The sequence below is a fragment of the Cucurbitaria berberidis genome (genome assembly GCF_010015615.1).
Source record: "Cucurbitaria berberidis CBS 394.84 unplaced genomic scaffold K460scaffold_2, whole genome shotgun sequence".
NCBI lineage: Eukaryota > Fungi > Ascomycota > Dothideomycetes > Pleosporales > Cucurbitariaceae > Cucurbitaria > Cucurbitaria berberidis.
In genome coordinates this window covers 5,376,211-5,389,239 of record NW_024468936.1, presented here as the reverse complement: position 1 = coordinate 5,389,239, position 13,029 = coordinate 5,376,211, and the positions used below count along the sequence as shown (strand labels likewise).

Here is a 13,029-nt window from a genome sequence, read left to right as displayed (position 1 = left end):
GGCTTCTATAGCTCTTGCAATGGGTGTGGTGGTTGGTGCCAGTGTCGTTGAGACAAAGGGCGGGAAGTTGCGCTGGAGTTAAGAAAGTTGTGGATGAAGGTCCGGTTAGTCAGTCGTGCAAGGGTTGTTTACGAGGCTGATGGATGTTGTGGCACCCCAGTCGAAGCAGGAAGGAGCACACGGGCCATGTCTTGGCATGACGACCAAGCTACAGCTCTTGCCGGCGTGAAGGCGACCGTCGTAGTCCGCATCACGCATCATGGAAGGCCTATACTACAACGTCAAATATGGGTATGCCGTTTGTCTGCAAGGAAATCCTGGCCGTTGCTAATTCCCGTCGGCAGCTACATCGAGGGCATCGTGCGTGGGTACCGCAATGCGCTGCTCACCAGCCAGAACTACAACAACTTGACCCAGTGCGACACGATTGACGGCATGTCTGCTCACCGCGTCAGCATCTTCAGGCTCTAACGTACATCTAGATGTCAAGCTACAACTCTCGCCAGCGTACGGCGACTTTCTCTCGTCCCTGCCACCGAACCCCTCAACGTCTGCCCTTGCCGCCAAAACCACCGACAAGCTTGTGGCCGAGTTTCGCTATCTCCAGGCCAATGCTACCGGATCGCTTTCCAAGTTTATGGAATACCTCACATACGGATACATGATCGACAACGTGGCGCTGCTGATTACGGGTACGCTACACGAGAGGGACACCCGCGAGTTGCTGGAAAGATGTCACCCGCTTGGCTGGTTCGAGACAATGCCAGTCCTGTGCGTGGCAACCAACATTGAGGAGCTGTACAACTCTGTTCTGATTGAGACACCGCTTGCGCCGTACTTCAAGGGCTCGCTGAGCCACCAGGATCTGGACGAACTGAACATTGAGATCATCCGTAATACGCTCTACAAGAACTACCTCGAGGACTTTCACCAGTGGGTCAACTCTGCTCCAGATATCGCCGGTACGCCAACAGCAGATGTCATGACTGAGGTGCTGGAGTTTGAGGCGGACCGCAGGAGCATCAACATCTCGCTGAACTCTTTTGGAACCGAGCTTTCCAAGGCGGACAGAAAGAAGCTCTACCCGAGCTTCGGCAAACTGTACCCAGAGGGAACCCTGATGCTCTCGAGGGCAGACGATGTAGAAGGCGTGCGTATTGCTGTAGAGAGCGTGGCCGACTACAAGACCTTCTTTGATCAAACTGGGTTGAGTCAAGGTGGCGGTGGTGGCGTCGGAAACATGGCAGGCGGTGCGGGTGGAGAGACGAGGAGTCTGGAAGATTTATTCTATCAGAAAGAGATGGAGATCTCAAAGATTGCTTTTACGAGGCAGTTCACCCACGCCATCGTCTACGCATGGGTCAAGCTGCGCGAGCAGGTATGCGACGTGCCAACAATCACGTGTTTTCCCTTACTAACTACGCATCAGGAAATTCGAAACATCACTTGGATAGCCGAGTGCATCGCGCAGAACCAAAAGGAGCGCATCGGGAACTACATCAGTGTGTTCTGAGCTTTATAACCTGTGTAGTAATAGTATGTTTGGTCACATCATGAGCGACTTGGGTGGCGTTAGGGATGGGTTCGTATATCCAACTTCATTAGAGTGTACATCTTCGCCGTTTTGTCGTCCATGCCTTCACCTGCTCAACTGTTGCGTCATATGTGTATGTTATGGTCTGCCCTCTGACCCTGCCCGCACGTCCAGACGTGTCGTGGACGCGTGCCTTCCCCTTCACTTCCTGCGGCCTGCCAAGAACAACACTCACTTACCTTTGTCGTCGGTTCCACCCACTTCACAATCACCTCGCTGCAAGCCTCACCCCAAATTCTTCGCCATTCGAACTTTGCGCGATTCGATCTTCTACATACTAACAGGTAAGCCGATGGGACAGAGCATGTCCCGAACGGACAGCAATGGCGTCACCTCGCACCATCGCGAGGAGGGCGAGGTGAGTCCAGCATATGCCTCAGGGATGGGACATAACGGAATCTGGACTGAACCGCCAACTGCCGGCGCAAGACCAGACAACGGTCACCACATTGGTCAGTCTGTTCACGATAGCTCTGGCAGTGATTGCCGTGAACTACCAGCGCCCAGTGTCTATCCTGGAAGGGCATCTTGGAGACTGTATCGGCAGGATAGCCCCGCGACCGTAGCACCCACGCCTGCCCAAGGTGCCTTTGACTTCAACAATACGACCCAGCCCTTACCATGGGCTGAGAGGCAGCGTGATGACGATCTCCATGTAATGTTCCCGTTGGTTTGGTAATACAGCCGCTGAGAGCCTTTAGGTCCGCTCATTTTCCCACTGCAACGACGCTGAACTCGACGCATACCTCGCTGAACGCTCGATCTCCCAAGACTTTCTTCGGGAGATTGATCTATTTCTTCGAGGTCACCCAGAGATCGCGTCATGCGCTCAAGGTCGTAGCACCCTCCGTCAACTGAGTACGCTTCCGCCGCTTGAAGCATACAAATACTTCCTGAGAGGCTATACCCGACCAGCTAGGTAGGTTGAGATCCAAGTGCTACATGGTCGACAACTGGATATGGGGGCCAGATATGTTGTGTGGGCAACCCGCAATATATCAGTCTCTGCTGAGCGTCTTCTTGCATGCCTGATCGGCCTGCCCATGGCTACTTGGGCAGGGCTATTAATTGTGTGGCTGTCTACTGCTTTGTATTCTTGGATGCAAACTCGCATGTATTGTCAGGGAGAGAAGCTGACCGTTCACAGGTACATTGACGGTATCATCAGGACTGAGTATTTCCAGCTACCCATGGACCATCGATATTGCCCCTTGCAAAAGAAGTATGACCAAGAGCTAGTCGACTTCTTTGATGGTTTCGAGTACCGTCACGACATCATTGACCAGATTGATCAGGTGGTAAGCATGAATATTCAAAAGCTCGCTATGGGCCGGCCTGTTCCCATCGCCTTGCGAAAGCTCGTCTGTTACGCTGTCTGGGGCAACCCAGTCGATGCGTACAAATGGTTCGAATATTCATACCAGCAGGAGTACATGCCGCATCGATATCTCCCGGAACACGTTGTACTTGGACATGTTCCCAAGCCTAGAGATTACGCGGAGCCTCGACCTTCGTGCGTTGGTGGCTGGAAGAGGCACGGAGTGGTTCGGTACCGTATGGCTCGTGCTAAAGATCAGGGTGTTGGTAGGTGTCGCGAAGTTCCTGCTTGAACCATAGTAATGAAGGGAAGAGCAATCGTCCAAGAAATGCACAGCTGACACTTCTAAGATGTTTTAGACGTTCTCGTGACTGAGTACAAGACGGCGCTTATTCGCACAGGCCATCGTCGCCTTGATGTCGACAAATTATGTGCAAAGGCGAAGGACCGCCTCGAGATCGAGCGTCAGCATCCGACAGGTAGGGTCTATACTTGAGGTACCCTTGTTGAATTATAGTCGTTTACTTTCAATAGGAGTCGATATCGTTGACATGATCATGGACGATACTTTAGGTCGCCAAGGTACACATACGAATCGCCGAGCCGCACCTCGAAGCACGCAGCCTCGAGCAAACGCGAGCTACTCTGATACAAAATACTTCAAATTTAGAGGCTCGAGGCATCGAGTAATCATCCGAATGACCCCTGGATATCTGCAGGTTCAAGGCAATGAGCTAAGTCAGGCGAAGACGAATTTACAACGCCTATACGTACAAGAGCGAAATGCTCTTACTAGGGGTTCAGCTGGCATCAGTCTACCTATGATCCGGGCCAGTCGCGGCACAGCCGAGCGGCGATACGTTAACTGCCTTGTTCGATATCTTCGCGACGCTAACCGCATGAGTGCCATCCAAGCTAATCAACTTCAACGCAACTTCACTCGGGACAAGATGGTGGGGATGGGCGTGTCCAACCAAGATTACCTACTTGGAATGTACCCACGCGAGCTCAATTAGGGCAAGACTAGAAGGGTATATGACAGACGAATTGTTACGGGTGAGATTGATGCGTCTGTGGTTACGCTTGAGCGCGCGAAGCGTTGTACAAAGGCGCTCTGCTAACGCGAATGTTGAAAGATGGATGGAATATCATCGATCTTATATCGAGCGATGCTGACCCTATATTGGCTGATTTTCCTCATTGAGGGGTTGAAGCATGTATACTACGATCCAAATCAATCTGTTACCCTGGGTTTCTTTTCTTTTTGTTTCAACTCCATGCAATTGACCACTTACAATTTGAGAATAACGTAGTGATTGCGTATCACTATGCTAGTTTGAAGATTCTCGTCCGTTGAGAATATAACATATCGCTATAACTATTAGGCTAGGGCTTGCAAGAAGGGTCCACGAATCGAAGGCTGTATGACAATCGTTTGAGTTAGCTCATCGGACAATGGGCCATGAATTGGAACAAACAATAAATAAAGGATATCGATAAAAGTCCTGTCGTTGTAGCGAGTAATAAGAAGTCTGTAGTTTGAGAATGGAAAATAATGATTTATCTAGTCCTGTTTGATTTCGTAAGAATGCAATTAATATGTACGTTGCCCATGCACTAATCTCGTGTGATATGACAAAGGGAAGTTCTCTTTGTAATGAACGTTACACTGAGCTAAGATACGGGCAAGCCTTTAGATAGCTACCCTCTGTGTGAGATTGAGTTGTATCAAATTTGATCTAGAGCTCGTTGAGCACCAAACTCATACCCAGGGGGCTTGACGGGCTCTTCTTACAGCCACGCCAGGCCGGTCGCGCCAGCAGTACTCTAAGAAGTAATGAGACGCACCGGGTTTGAAGCTCTTAGAAGCTCAATAAACATCCCCATCACGGCCGATTACACAGCTTACTCCAGTGAAACACACTCGATGCCTCAAAAAAGAAAACAAGATTCACGTCACATACCCGTGCTCCACCCAGCTCCTACCCCCCGCCGCCGCAGCATGCCGCCGCTCAGCCCGGAACTTGGCCATAAAGCCCAACCTGTCCAGCCTGTGAAGTAGCTTCTCTACAAACCCCACGACACGATCACGTTTCTTGCGCTCCTCTATCGGTGGACCCGCACCCACACCGTTACCGTTACCGTCAGCGTCAACGTCGACGACTTCCAGCTTGGCCGCCGTGGAATACGCCTCCGCATCCACAGCATAGTACTCCGAGAACCTCTCCTCGCGCCTCGCTGCGTCGCGATGCACGTGTACGATGCGCCCGTTGTAATCGTACGTAGCGTCTAGGCAGGGCGCGTAGCCGGCTACGTATCCTGCGGCCTTGAGCGTGTTTGTGGATTTTGAGAAGTGAGGGGGGGAGTAGTAGGTGATTTGTAGGCTGTCACTGCTGCTGCTGCTGGCATGGATGGTCTGCGCTGGGGCGGTCTGCTTGCGGAAGGTGCGTTGGTTGGATAGGAGTGAGTCGTGGCGAGACAGCGTCTGAGTGGCACGCTTTGGCTTCGGCTTGGACTTTGCTGGTGGTCGGGGTGCATGTGACTCTGCTGCATGTGGCTCTCGCTCTGGCTCTGGCTGCTCTGCATCTAGCTTCTTCGAGTTCCGATACGTAATCTTAGGCGACGCGCTTCCATCCCAGTCGACGAACATTGTGCCCGAGGACGTTGGGCGCTCGCGTTCAGATTGATCCATTTGCCATGCGAGATGTTCATCAATCATGCCGTAGAGATCGCGGGTGAGGCCCTGTCGGCGATCGCCTGGTTGGGAAGTTCGACGGGACATGTTTGCGCGTATGCTCTGAGTGGTGGTCAATGCTGCGTATGTCTGAAGAGGAATAGATGGAAAAGGAAAAGAAAGATGTTAGGGGAGCCAGGGTAAGAACAGGGGAATGCGTAGAGTGAGTAAACAGAGTTTTGTGAAGACATTGTACGTGGAAAGCGTCTGAAGATTGTGAGTGAACGTGAAGTGTTGTAGGATCCGTCAGGTGAGAGATGGTAGACATTGTACGACGACCAACTTTATGGAGTGCTGGGTGTTACGATGATGTGGTCAATGTTCAAGAAACATAGGGCAAGCAATTTGCAGCCTGAGGCCACTTCACCTCCTAAAATCCTATAGCAATTCGATGACCCATCGCAGGGTTTGGAATTCTCTCGCCATGTACTACCAGTCAAGGTGTTCAGATCAATCTAATGCATCTCAATTAGCGAATTAAGTACATACACCTACGACTGCCACCCTCCACGTCTCGGCCGAATATAGCATGGAAACAAGCAAACCAGGTATATCACACCCAAGCACAAATTCTTGCCATCTACTTCATCCTTCCTAGCGAAAAGACGCACCATAGAGGGTATACATCGGTGGAAATGAGGCACAAAAGGGGCAGGACATTATCAAACACGAAAAGAAGTGGTATAGACCAAGCAGGCAACTCCATAAACATGAGCAGAGAAACAACGTCCGGATCCCGGGTATTAGGCACAAAGGCCATGAAGCGACGAGGGCCTGCATGTACAGCACGGCAAAGGTACATCGTCTAATGCTTGCTGGAGAGCTTGTCCTTGAGCTTGCCGAAGATGGAGCGACGCTTCTTCTTCTTCTCATCGGCAGCAGAGGCGATGCTCTGGCTTCCTGGAGTGCCCTTGGGGGACACGTCCGAGTCCTTCCTAGCGTCTTTCTTGGGAGTCTCAGGGGCGACAGGGGCAGCGCTCTTGGCCTCGGTGGTGGTGGTCTCAGTTCCCGTGGTAACAGTCGGCTTGGTTTGCTCCGTTGTGGTTGGCTCTTTGCCCGCGAATGTGACATTGGTGTTGGAGTCAATTGGCTTCGAGGACGATATTTGAGCAGGCTTGGATGCAGGGGCGTTGAGAGCATCTGGCTCGCTGGAGGACTTCAAAGGCTTGGAGTCTACAAGCGCCTCGTCTGACAAGCCTGCAGCAGATGTGCTAGTCGCTATCGTAGCAGGAGCTGGCTCGCCGGTCGCGTCGGTTGTCTTGACCTCCTTGAGCAATTCAGCCTCGACCGCCTTCTTCTCACTTACAGCCTCAGCGTTAGCGGCCGCCTCGGGGCTAACGTGAGCTTCCTTTTGGCTCTCAGCGACAACTTCGGGTACATCGCGAGCAAGGGTCTCGGTGTTTGCAACGGGGGCAACAGGGGCACCAGGAGCAGTCTCTGTGGTCGCGGCAGTAAACACAGGTGCCGGCTCGCCTGCCTCAGTTGCCTTGGGGATCTCCCTGAGCAATTCAGACTCTACTGCCTTCTTGTCTGCGACAGCGAAGGTGTTAGCGCCTGCCTCGGGGCCGACGTGGGCCTCTTTCTGGCTTTCGGAAACAATTGCTGGGATGGCGATAGCAGGGGCAGAAACACCGGTTTCATTCGATTTCGGGACCTCACTGAGCAACTCCTGCTCAAGCTGGCTCTTCTCGTGAACGGCGTGTTCATTGCTCGAAGCTTCAGGCGCAACATGGGCCTCCTTTTGACTCTCGAGTACACGAACGGGAACGTCGCCAGCGGGGGCCGAACTGTTCAAGCCAACCGTCTCCGCAGCCTTGTCCTTGACGTCAGTGACAGTGGAGTTAGCGTCCAAGCCAGTGGCCTCAGCAGCCTTGTCCTTGGCAGAGTAGATGGCTGCAGCAAACAGACCAGCACCAGCCGTTGCGCCGGCAGCCGCAGTAGTGGCGGCGGTGCCGAGGCTGGAGCTGATGTTAGAGGCATACGAGTTGTCCGCCGCAGCAGGCGCCTCGGGAACCTTCTCCTTCAGCTCTTGCTCAACTTCCTTCTTCTCTAGGACAGCTTCCGAGTTTGCAGCCGCCTCTGGAGCAAAACCGGCCTCCTTCTGACTCTCGGTCACTGTCTCAGGCACGCCACGAGGTTCCTTGGGGACTTGGCCGGCAAGGGCAGCGGTGGTGCTGGTAGGAGCTGCGGACTGGATGGCAACACCGGTATCTTGCTCGACCTTGGCATCCACGCCCATGGGCAGACTCGACTCCGGAATCAGATTGCCCAGGGCAGGAGGCAAGCCAAACATGCCGCCCTTGGCCTCCCGCTCAGCTTGAGGGGTAAAGGCAAGCGGGGGAAGTGCATCAGACTTGTCGTACGAAGCGGGGTCAGTTGTGGCGGTGTTGTTGACGGTATTCGAAGTAAAGGTGCTCGAGTCTGGCACCTTCTCGCCGGGGGCAAGGTGGATTGGGTTTCCAGCACCCGCAGTGGCTGGAATGGGCGCAACGCCAAATGTTGTCGCCTCCTCCTCCGGCTCCTTGTCGTGCTTGACTGTAGAGTGGACGGTGTTGTCGGTGAAGGTGCTGGCGTCAGGGACGGGCTCACCAGGCGCGAGCTTGATGGGGTTGCCGAGGCCTGCGGTGGCAGGAAGCGGGTTGACGTTGAAAGCTTGTGGTTCGCTGCCAGGTGTCTCGGCAGCAGGCGTCTGGGGAAAGGCGCCAGGAATCAGGGAGTCTTCCGACCGTGTCTTTTCCTCCTTGGGCACAGCTCCGGCAAGCGCAGCGGTCGAGGACTCGGGGGCAGCCGAGGACAGGGCGCTAACGGGCTCGTCGACGATGTCTTCTGGCAGGAGGACGTTGTTGATTATGCCGTGGCCATCGTCTTCCTTGCGCGCGCTCTCATTGATGCACCAGTTGCCATTGACGACGAACTGCAAGGCCAACTGTCAGCAGGGTTTGCGCAGAAGCAGCGGAGACGTACCTTGTATTGTGTGTGGGTCTTGGGCAGCTCGACCGTCTTCTTGAAGATGCTGCCGTCCTTGTCGAGCTGGACAGTCTTTCGCCAGTCATCGAAGGTGCCTGTGACGAAGACGTCGTGGGCCGAGTGTTCCCTGCGCCTGTGTGAGGTGTTGCGCAAGAGAGGTCATGGAGAGGGCCAAGAACATACCAGGTAAACGTGTATTTGCCCATATCAGCGGAAGAATATGCTTGCAGCCAGGGATTGTGGATGTGAGGTTTATGACTGAGGGTGGGTTGTTCGCAAAGAGTGGGTAGTCGGTGGAGGTGGTTGGGAAGGATCAGGAGCTACGACGGCGGGTGGAGCTAGAGCAAGCGGCAGTGCGGCGCCTCGGATAATCTTGGTGGTGAGGGCTTTGCAGCTGTCTGAAAAGTCAATCGAGGAGGGCGTGCGACAGGCGGTGTAGCAGTACAAGTGCAGAGATTCCGGACAAGTGAAGTAGCAGTAGGGAAATGCATGCAGAATTGGCGAGGCTGGCCGTCTTCCTTGCGCCTCTGCAGGTGGAGAAACCATGGACGAGCGACTGGCCTAGCGTCTGTGCTGGGAGTCGATGCACTCTTGAGTGAGCAAGCTGGAGCATGTGCAATGACGAAACTTTACATTTGTACCTGGTTCGTTCAATTGCAGCTCCCCTGTTGCATTTCTTCAGCCAAGGTGCATCGTCAGGACATGATGCCCTCTCAATTCACTGACGGCCTGCTCTGGCAAGACAGTCGATGGCAGCCCCTCCAGCTCGCAGGACCCCCTGCGTCGCGTGCTCGTGCACATGCGTCATGGCCAGTGAAAGAGTCTGTCTAGTCTGGTCTGACGGGTGGCAAGTTACACAGGTGGTAGAGGGGGCAATTCATCTGGATTGACATGTGCGCAACAGAAGCTTGTTCTGCTGTGGTCATGAATAGACGGCTCAAGTCTGGTTGATCCGAGTTTTGGCGCCTCTCCTGCATGCTGCGTCTCAACACATGGGCCATATGGTACTGTAGCTCACCGCCCATTCCAAGGTTGCACGATCCTTCAGAGGGCCGACGGACAGGTTGTGAAATTCATTCACAGACGGTCGGAGTCGAGGCGGCGCAGCGTGTGATTAGTATTAGGACGAGATGCAGACGACAGTACCCCATCTATACAAGCCAGTCGACATGGCAAGTGCCCACCGTCATAATTTCAACCTCAAGACAGACATCATCGACGGCTATCGGCAGTGCATCATGTCTTCGAGTACATGGTAACTTCTCTGAGCGTTTGCCCTTGGCGCTGCAAGCCTCGACCCATACGCAGTCCGTGAAGCGGGAGCTACCTGATAGAGGTGTATGGAGCTGTCTCTAGCATCGCATCGCATAGCATCACAGGCAAAACAATGCACTCTAGCCCACCTGATATACGTGCTTCTTGCTGGCTGATGAGACGCGTGGCGCCCAATTGCGTGAGAGCGACAGTAGGCTGCCGTCGCCCGCTCCCCAAGACTGTCTGAAGTGCATGGCCCACAGCAGCGCGCCAGAAGCAAGACGTGCATTTCTAGACGCCTTCTGGAAGACATGATACCTACCTAGTAGTAGTAGGTAATAAGCCTGGTGCCTTGCCTTGGTTTGCCTTGCCCGCCCGCATCCATCCCCCTCTTCCTGTCCCAACGCGTCATCACACTACCCAACTGCACCTTCTCACCACTACACCACACCACACTACACTACACTACACTACACTACCCTTACTCGGCGTACAATTGCACTTCTCCACCCTCCTGCGCGCACACGCTGCGTTTCAGAACCCTCTCCTCTCCTCTCCCCCCTCCCCCCCTCGCAGTACTCCCGCCATTGCTATCCCTGCACCACCACTCGCGAAAGCCAACGTCAAAGAGCTGCGCGCTTGACCCCTCACCACCCACCTCCCCAATGTCCCTCCCTCCCGATTACGCCAATGAGATCTCCTCCCTCGACCGTGAAATCCTAAAGCACAAGCCAAACGACATCCTCCAATTCTGCGCCAATTTCTTCAATCGCCGCCTCGAGTCACAGCGGACCGAGGCTCTGCTGTCGCAGCACCATTCCACCCCCCAAGGCCGTGCTGAGAACACCTTTCCCGGCAACAACCCCTTCAGCTCCTCCCCCAGCGCCGGCGGCTTCACAAAGAGCCCCATGCAGCGCCTCGAGGAAGAAGAGGAAAACGACGTCATGACCTCGCCCACTGCGTCATCCTTCGCCGCCGTCGACTTTGGCAAGTCTCGCAACACAAACAACAACGATGCCGGCGAGAGCGCCTTTGGCAATTTCCAGGGCTTTGGCGGCTCGTCCAAGAACAACATAACCCAGATGCCGCCTATTACAGGTGAGGGCCAGAACTTCCCCAGCAACTACAACACCAACAGGCGCACCTCCGTCTCCGCCGAGTCACTTAACCCCGCCACGTCTGCCAGCGAAAGCTTCAGCCCGCCATTCCACCAGAAGACACCCGATCAGCTGTCGCGCCTCAAGGTCGCCGTGTCGGGCAACTTTCTATTCTCACACCTGGACGACGACCAGTCGTCACAGGTGCTTGGTGCGCTGCACGAGAAGCCAATACCTACAAAGGGCATAAAGGTCATCCAGCAGGGCGATGTCGGAGACTACTTCTACGTCGTCGAGAAAGGCTCCTTTGACATCTACGTAAACAAGTCGGGCAAGCTCGAGGCCGGCCCCGATGGCCATGGTGACAAGGTGGGCACGGTGGGCCCTGGTGGTTCTTTCGGCGAGCTGGCGCTCATGTACAACGCGCCTCGTGCCGCCACGGTTACCTCGACCGACTCATCTACACTGTGGGCCCTGGACCGCATCACCTTCCGTCGCATTCTCATGGACAGTGCCTTCCAGCGACGGCGCATGTACGAAGGCTTCTTGGAAGAGGTGCCTCTTCTGTCTTCCCTAACGCCTTATGAGCGTTCCAAGATCGCAGACGCGCTTGAAACAAAGAAATACCCTCCCGGCACCACCATCATCCAGGAGGGCGATGTCGGTGAGTCGTTTTTCCTGCTCGAGTCGGGAGAAGCGCAGGTCTTCAAGCGCGGAATAGACAATGCAGTCAATCAGTATAAAAAGGGCGATTACTTTGGCGAACTCGCGCTACTCAACGACGCGCCTCGTGCAGCTTCTGTCATTAGCAGGACTGAAGTCAAGGTGGCAACACTTGGCAAGAATGGTTTCCAGCGACTGCTGGGGCCCGTGGAAGGCATCATGAGACGGAACGACCCGAGCAAGGCTGGATTCGCAGGAGAACATGTAGATCCACTCTCAAAGGCCGCGTAAGCATCCATCACCATGGGCCGATATAGAACGGGGGAAAATAGGTGTGCTTATGCTGGAGTTGGATGAAGGGTTGTGCAAGGAGCAAGGACCTCCTTTGATTACGATTATAAGTGCGGCTCGGGACGATTTTGATCTCACTTTCCTGGCGTTTTCTTTTTTCGCATGTATTCCTACTCCTCTTCCTACTGTCACTAAACATCGCTCACCAAGTTGGAGGGAGAGATGGTTTGATTCTGGGGCGAGGAACGAGCTTTGTGGGCTGCTTCATACCTATACTCTACTTTGCGTATGACATTCAAGATTAGATCTACAATGCGCGTGAATGGCTTCTTAATGCTGCTGGTGAAGTTGGTCGCGCATGACATAATGCTCTCAGGTCCGTGCACGGCGCGAAGGGGCGGCCCTCCTTCCTACACAACATGCGTCACTGTTTACACACATCTTCATAAAACTTCGCAATGCAAGGGTTGTTGATCTCAGCATTTTTCGCATCTTCACGATGAAATGGGATCAAGTAGCCTGTTAATTTACCTTACACAATTCACTAGTTAACGTCTTCACTAATGACTGTCCAGGCTCCAGGGTGTCTGGTCGCTAATCATCTAGACTATACCATCGGCAATCATCCTTTCTGCACAAAGTATTCTAGTGATACCTCTTCCGAAGCTGGTGATCCTCCATGGCTACCCTCGAGGCAGACTTCAGCTTCAAAGGCTTTCATGACTGGAACACAACTGGAGATAACGGCCATTGAGAACCTAGACGGCCATTCGTGCGACCCGCCCTACGGTCCTTCAGATCAATCAAAGTACTCGTAAACGACTCCAGATCTCAGCCTTGGCAAGCCATTCGCAATACTTACAAGGCTCCGCCACATCTCTACCGGCGACCCCTTGTGGCTTATACCGTCTAGTCGCCATACTGCTTTCTTTTACAAAATCCCAATTGGACGGATTACGGTAGACGCGCCTAAGAGTAGCGCAGTGTGCGGCATCAGTTGTGATCAGGACGTTCAATGACGTCTGTTGCGGAGATCGGTCCATCTTGAGTTGGCCATCTCAGCTGACCGCAGGGCATTGCTGTGTTTGAAGCCGTCTCAAGAAACTCGAAA

The 13,029-nt window shown here is 53.9% G+C and overlaps 7 protein-coding genes across 7 annotated transcripts; 5 read left to right on the top strand and 2 right to left on the bottom strand.

Moving 5' to 3' along the window:
• The first annotated feature begins 237 nt into the window (after window positions 1-237).
• On the top strand, window positions 238-1,622 carry K460DRAFT_330372 (ATPase, V0 complex, subunit D). Its single transcript, XM_040930774.1, has 4 exons — window positions 238-291; window positions 345-433; window positions 483-1,378; window positions 1,430-1,622. Exons 1-4 carry the CDS (start codon window positions 260-262, stop codon window positions 1,511-1,513), a joined length of 1,101 nt encoding a protein of 366 aa, XP_040791492.1. The 5' UTR covers window positions 238-259; the 3' UTR covers window positions 1,514-1,622.
• Window positions 1,623-1,805: 183 nt separating this feature from the next.
• Window positions 1,806-2,559, top strand: K460DRAFT_82895 (uncharacterized protein). The gene has a single exon (XM_040938724.1). The coding sequence runs from the start codon at window positions 1,887-1,889 to the stop codon at window positions 2,271-2,273; it is 387 nt and encodes a 128-aa protein (XP_040791491.1). The 5' UTR covers window positions 1,806-1,886; the 3' UTR covers window positions 2,274-2,559.
• On the top strand, window positions 2,296-3,204 carry K460DRAFT_275545 (uncharacterized protein; the record flags this gene model as incomplete). The annotated part of the gene is made up of 2 exons (XM_040928051.1): window positions 2,296-2,513; window positions 2,742-3,204. Coding segments are annotated over 2 exons (681 nt in total), but the record flags the coding sequence as incomplete, so codon positions are not given.
• A 240-nt stretch (window positions 3,205-3,444) lies between these two features.
• Window positions 3,445-4,164, top strand: K460DRAFT_364866 (uncharacterized protein). Its single transcript, XM_040933076.1, has one exon. The coding sequence runs from the start codon at window positions 3,470-3,472 to the stop codon at window positions 3,926-3,928; it is 459 nt and encodes a 152-aa protein (XP_040791489.1). The 5' UTR covers window positions 3,445-3,469; the 3' UTR covers window positions 3,929-4,164.
• A 699-nt stretch (window positions 4,165-4,863) lies between these two features.
• On the bottom strand, window positions 4,864-5,694 carry K460DRAFT_353853 (uncharacterized protein; the record flags this gene model as incomplete). The annotated part of the gene is made up of 1 exon (XM_040931745.1): window positions 4,864-5,694. One exon carries the CDS (start codon window positions 5,692-5,694, stop codon window positions 4,864-4,866), a length of 831 nt encoding a protein of 276 aa, XP_040791488.1.
• A 757-nt stretch (window positions 5,695-6,451) lies between these two features.
• K460DRAFT_393882 (carbohydrate-binding module family 48 protein) lies at window positions 6,452-9,148 on the bottom strand (the record flags this gene model as incomplete). The annotated part of the gene is made up of 3 exons (XM_040935958.1): window positions 8,797-9,148; window positions 8,611-8,740; window positions 6,452-8,572 (listed from the first exon to the last, which is right to left on the bottom strand). Exons 1-3 carry the CDS (start codon window positions 8,817-8,819, stop codon window positions 6,452-6,454), a joined length of 2,274 nt encoding a protein of 757 aa, XP_040791487.1. The 5' UTR covers window positions 8,820-9,148.
• Window positions 9,149-10,048: 900 nt separating this feature from the next.
• On the top strand, window positions 10,049-12,396 carry K460DRAFT_364864 (camp-dependent protein kinase regulatory subunit). Its single transcript, XM_040933075.1, has one exon. The coding sequence runs from the start codon at window positions 10,533-10,535 to the stop codon at window positions 11,916-11,918; it is 1,386 nt and encodes a 461-aa protein (XP_040791486.1). The 5' UTR covers window positions 10,049-10,532; the 3' UTR covers window positions 11,919-12,396.
• The last annotated feature ends 633 nt before the right edge of the window (window positions 12,397-13,029 follow it).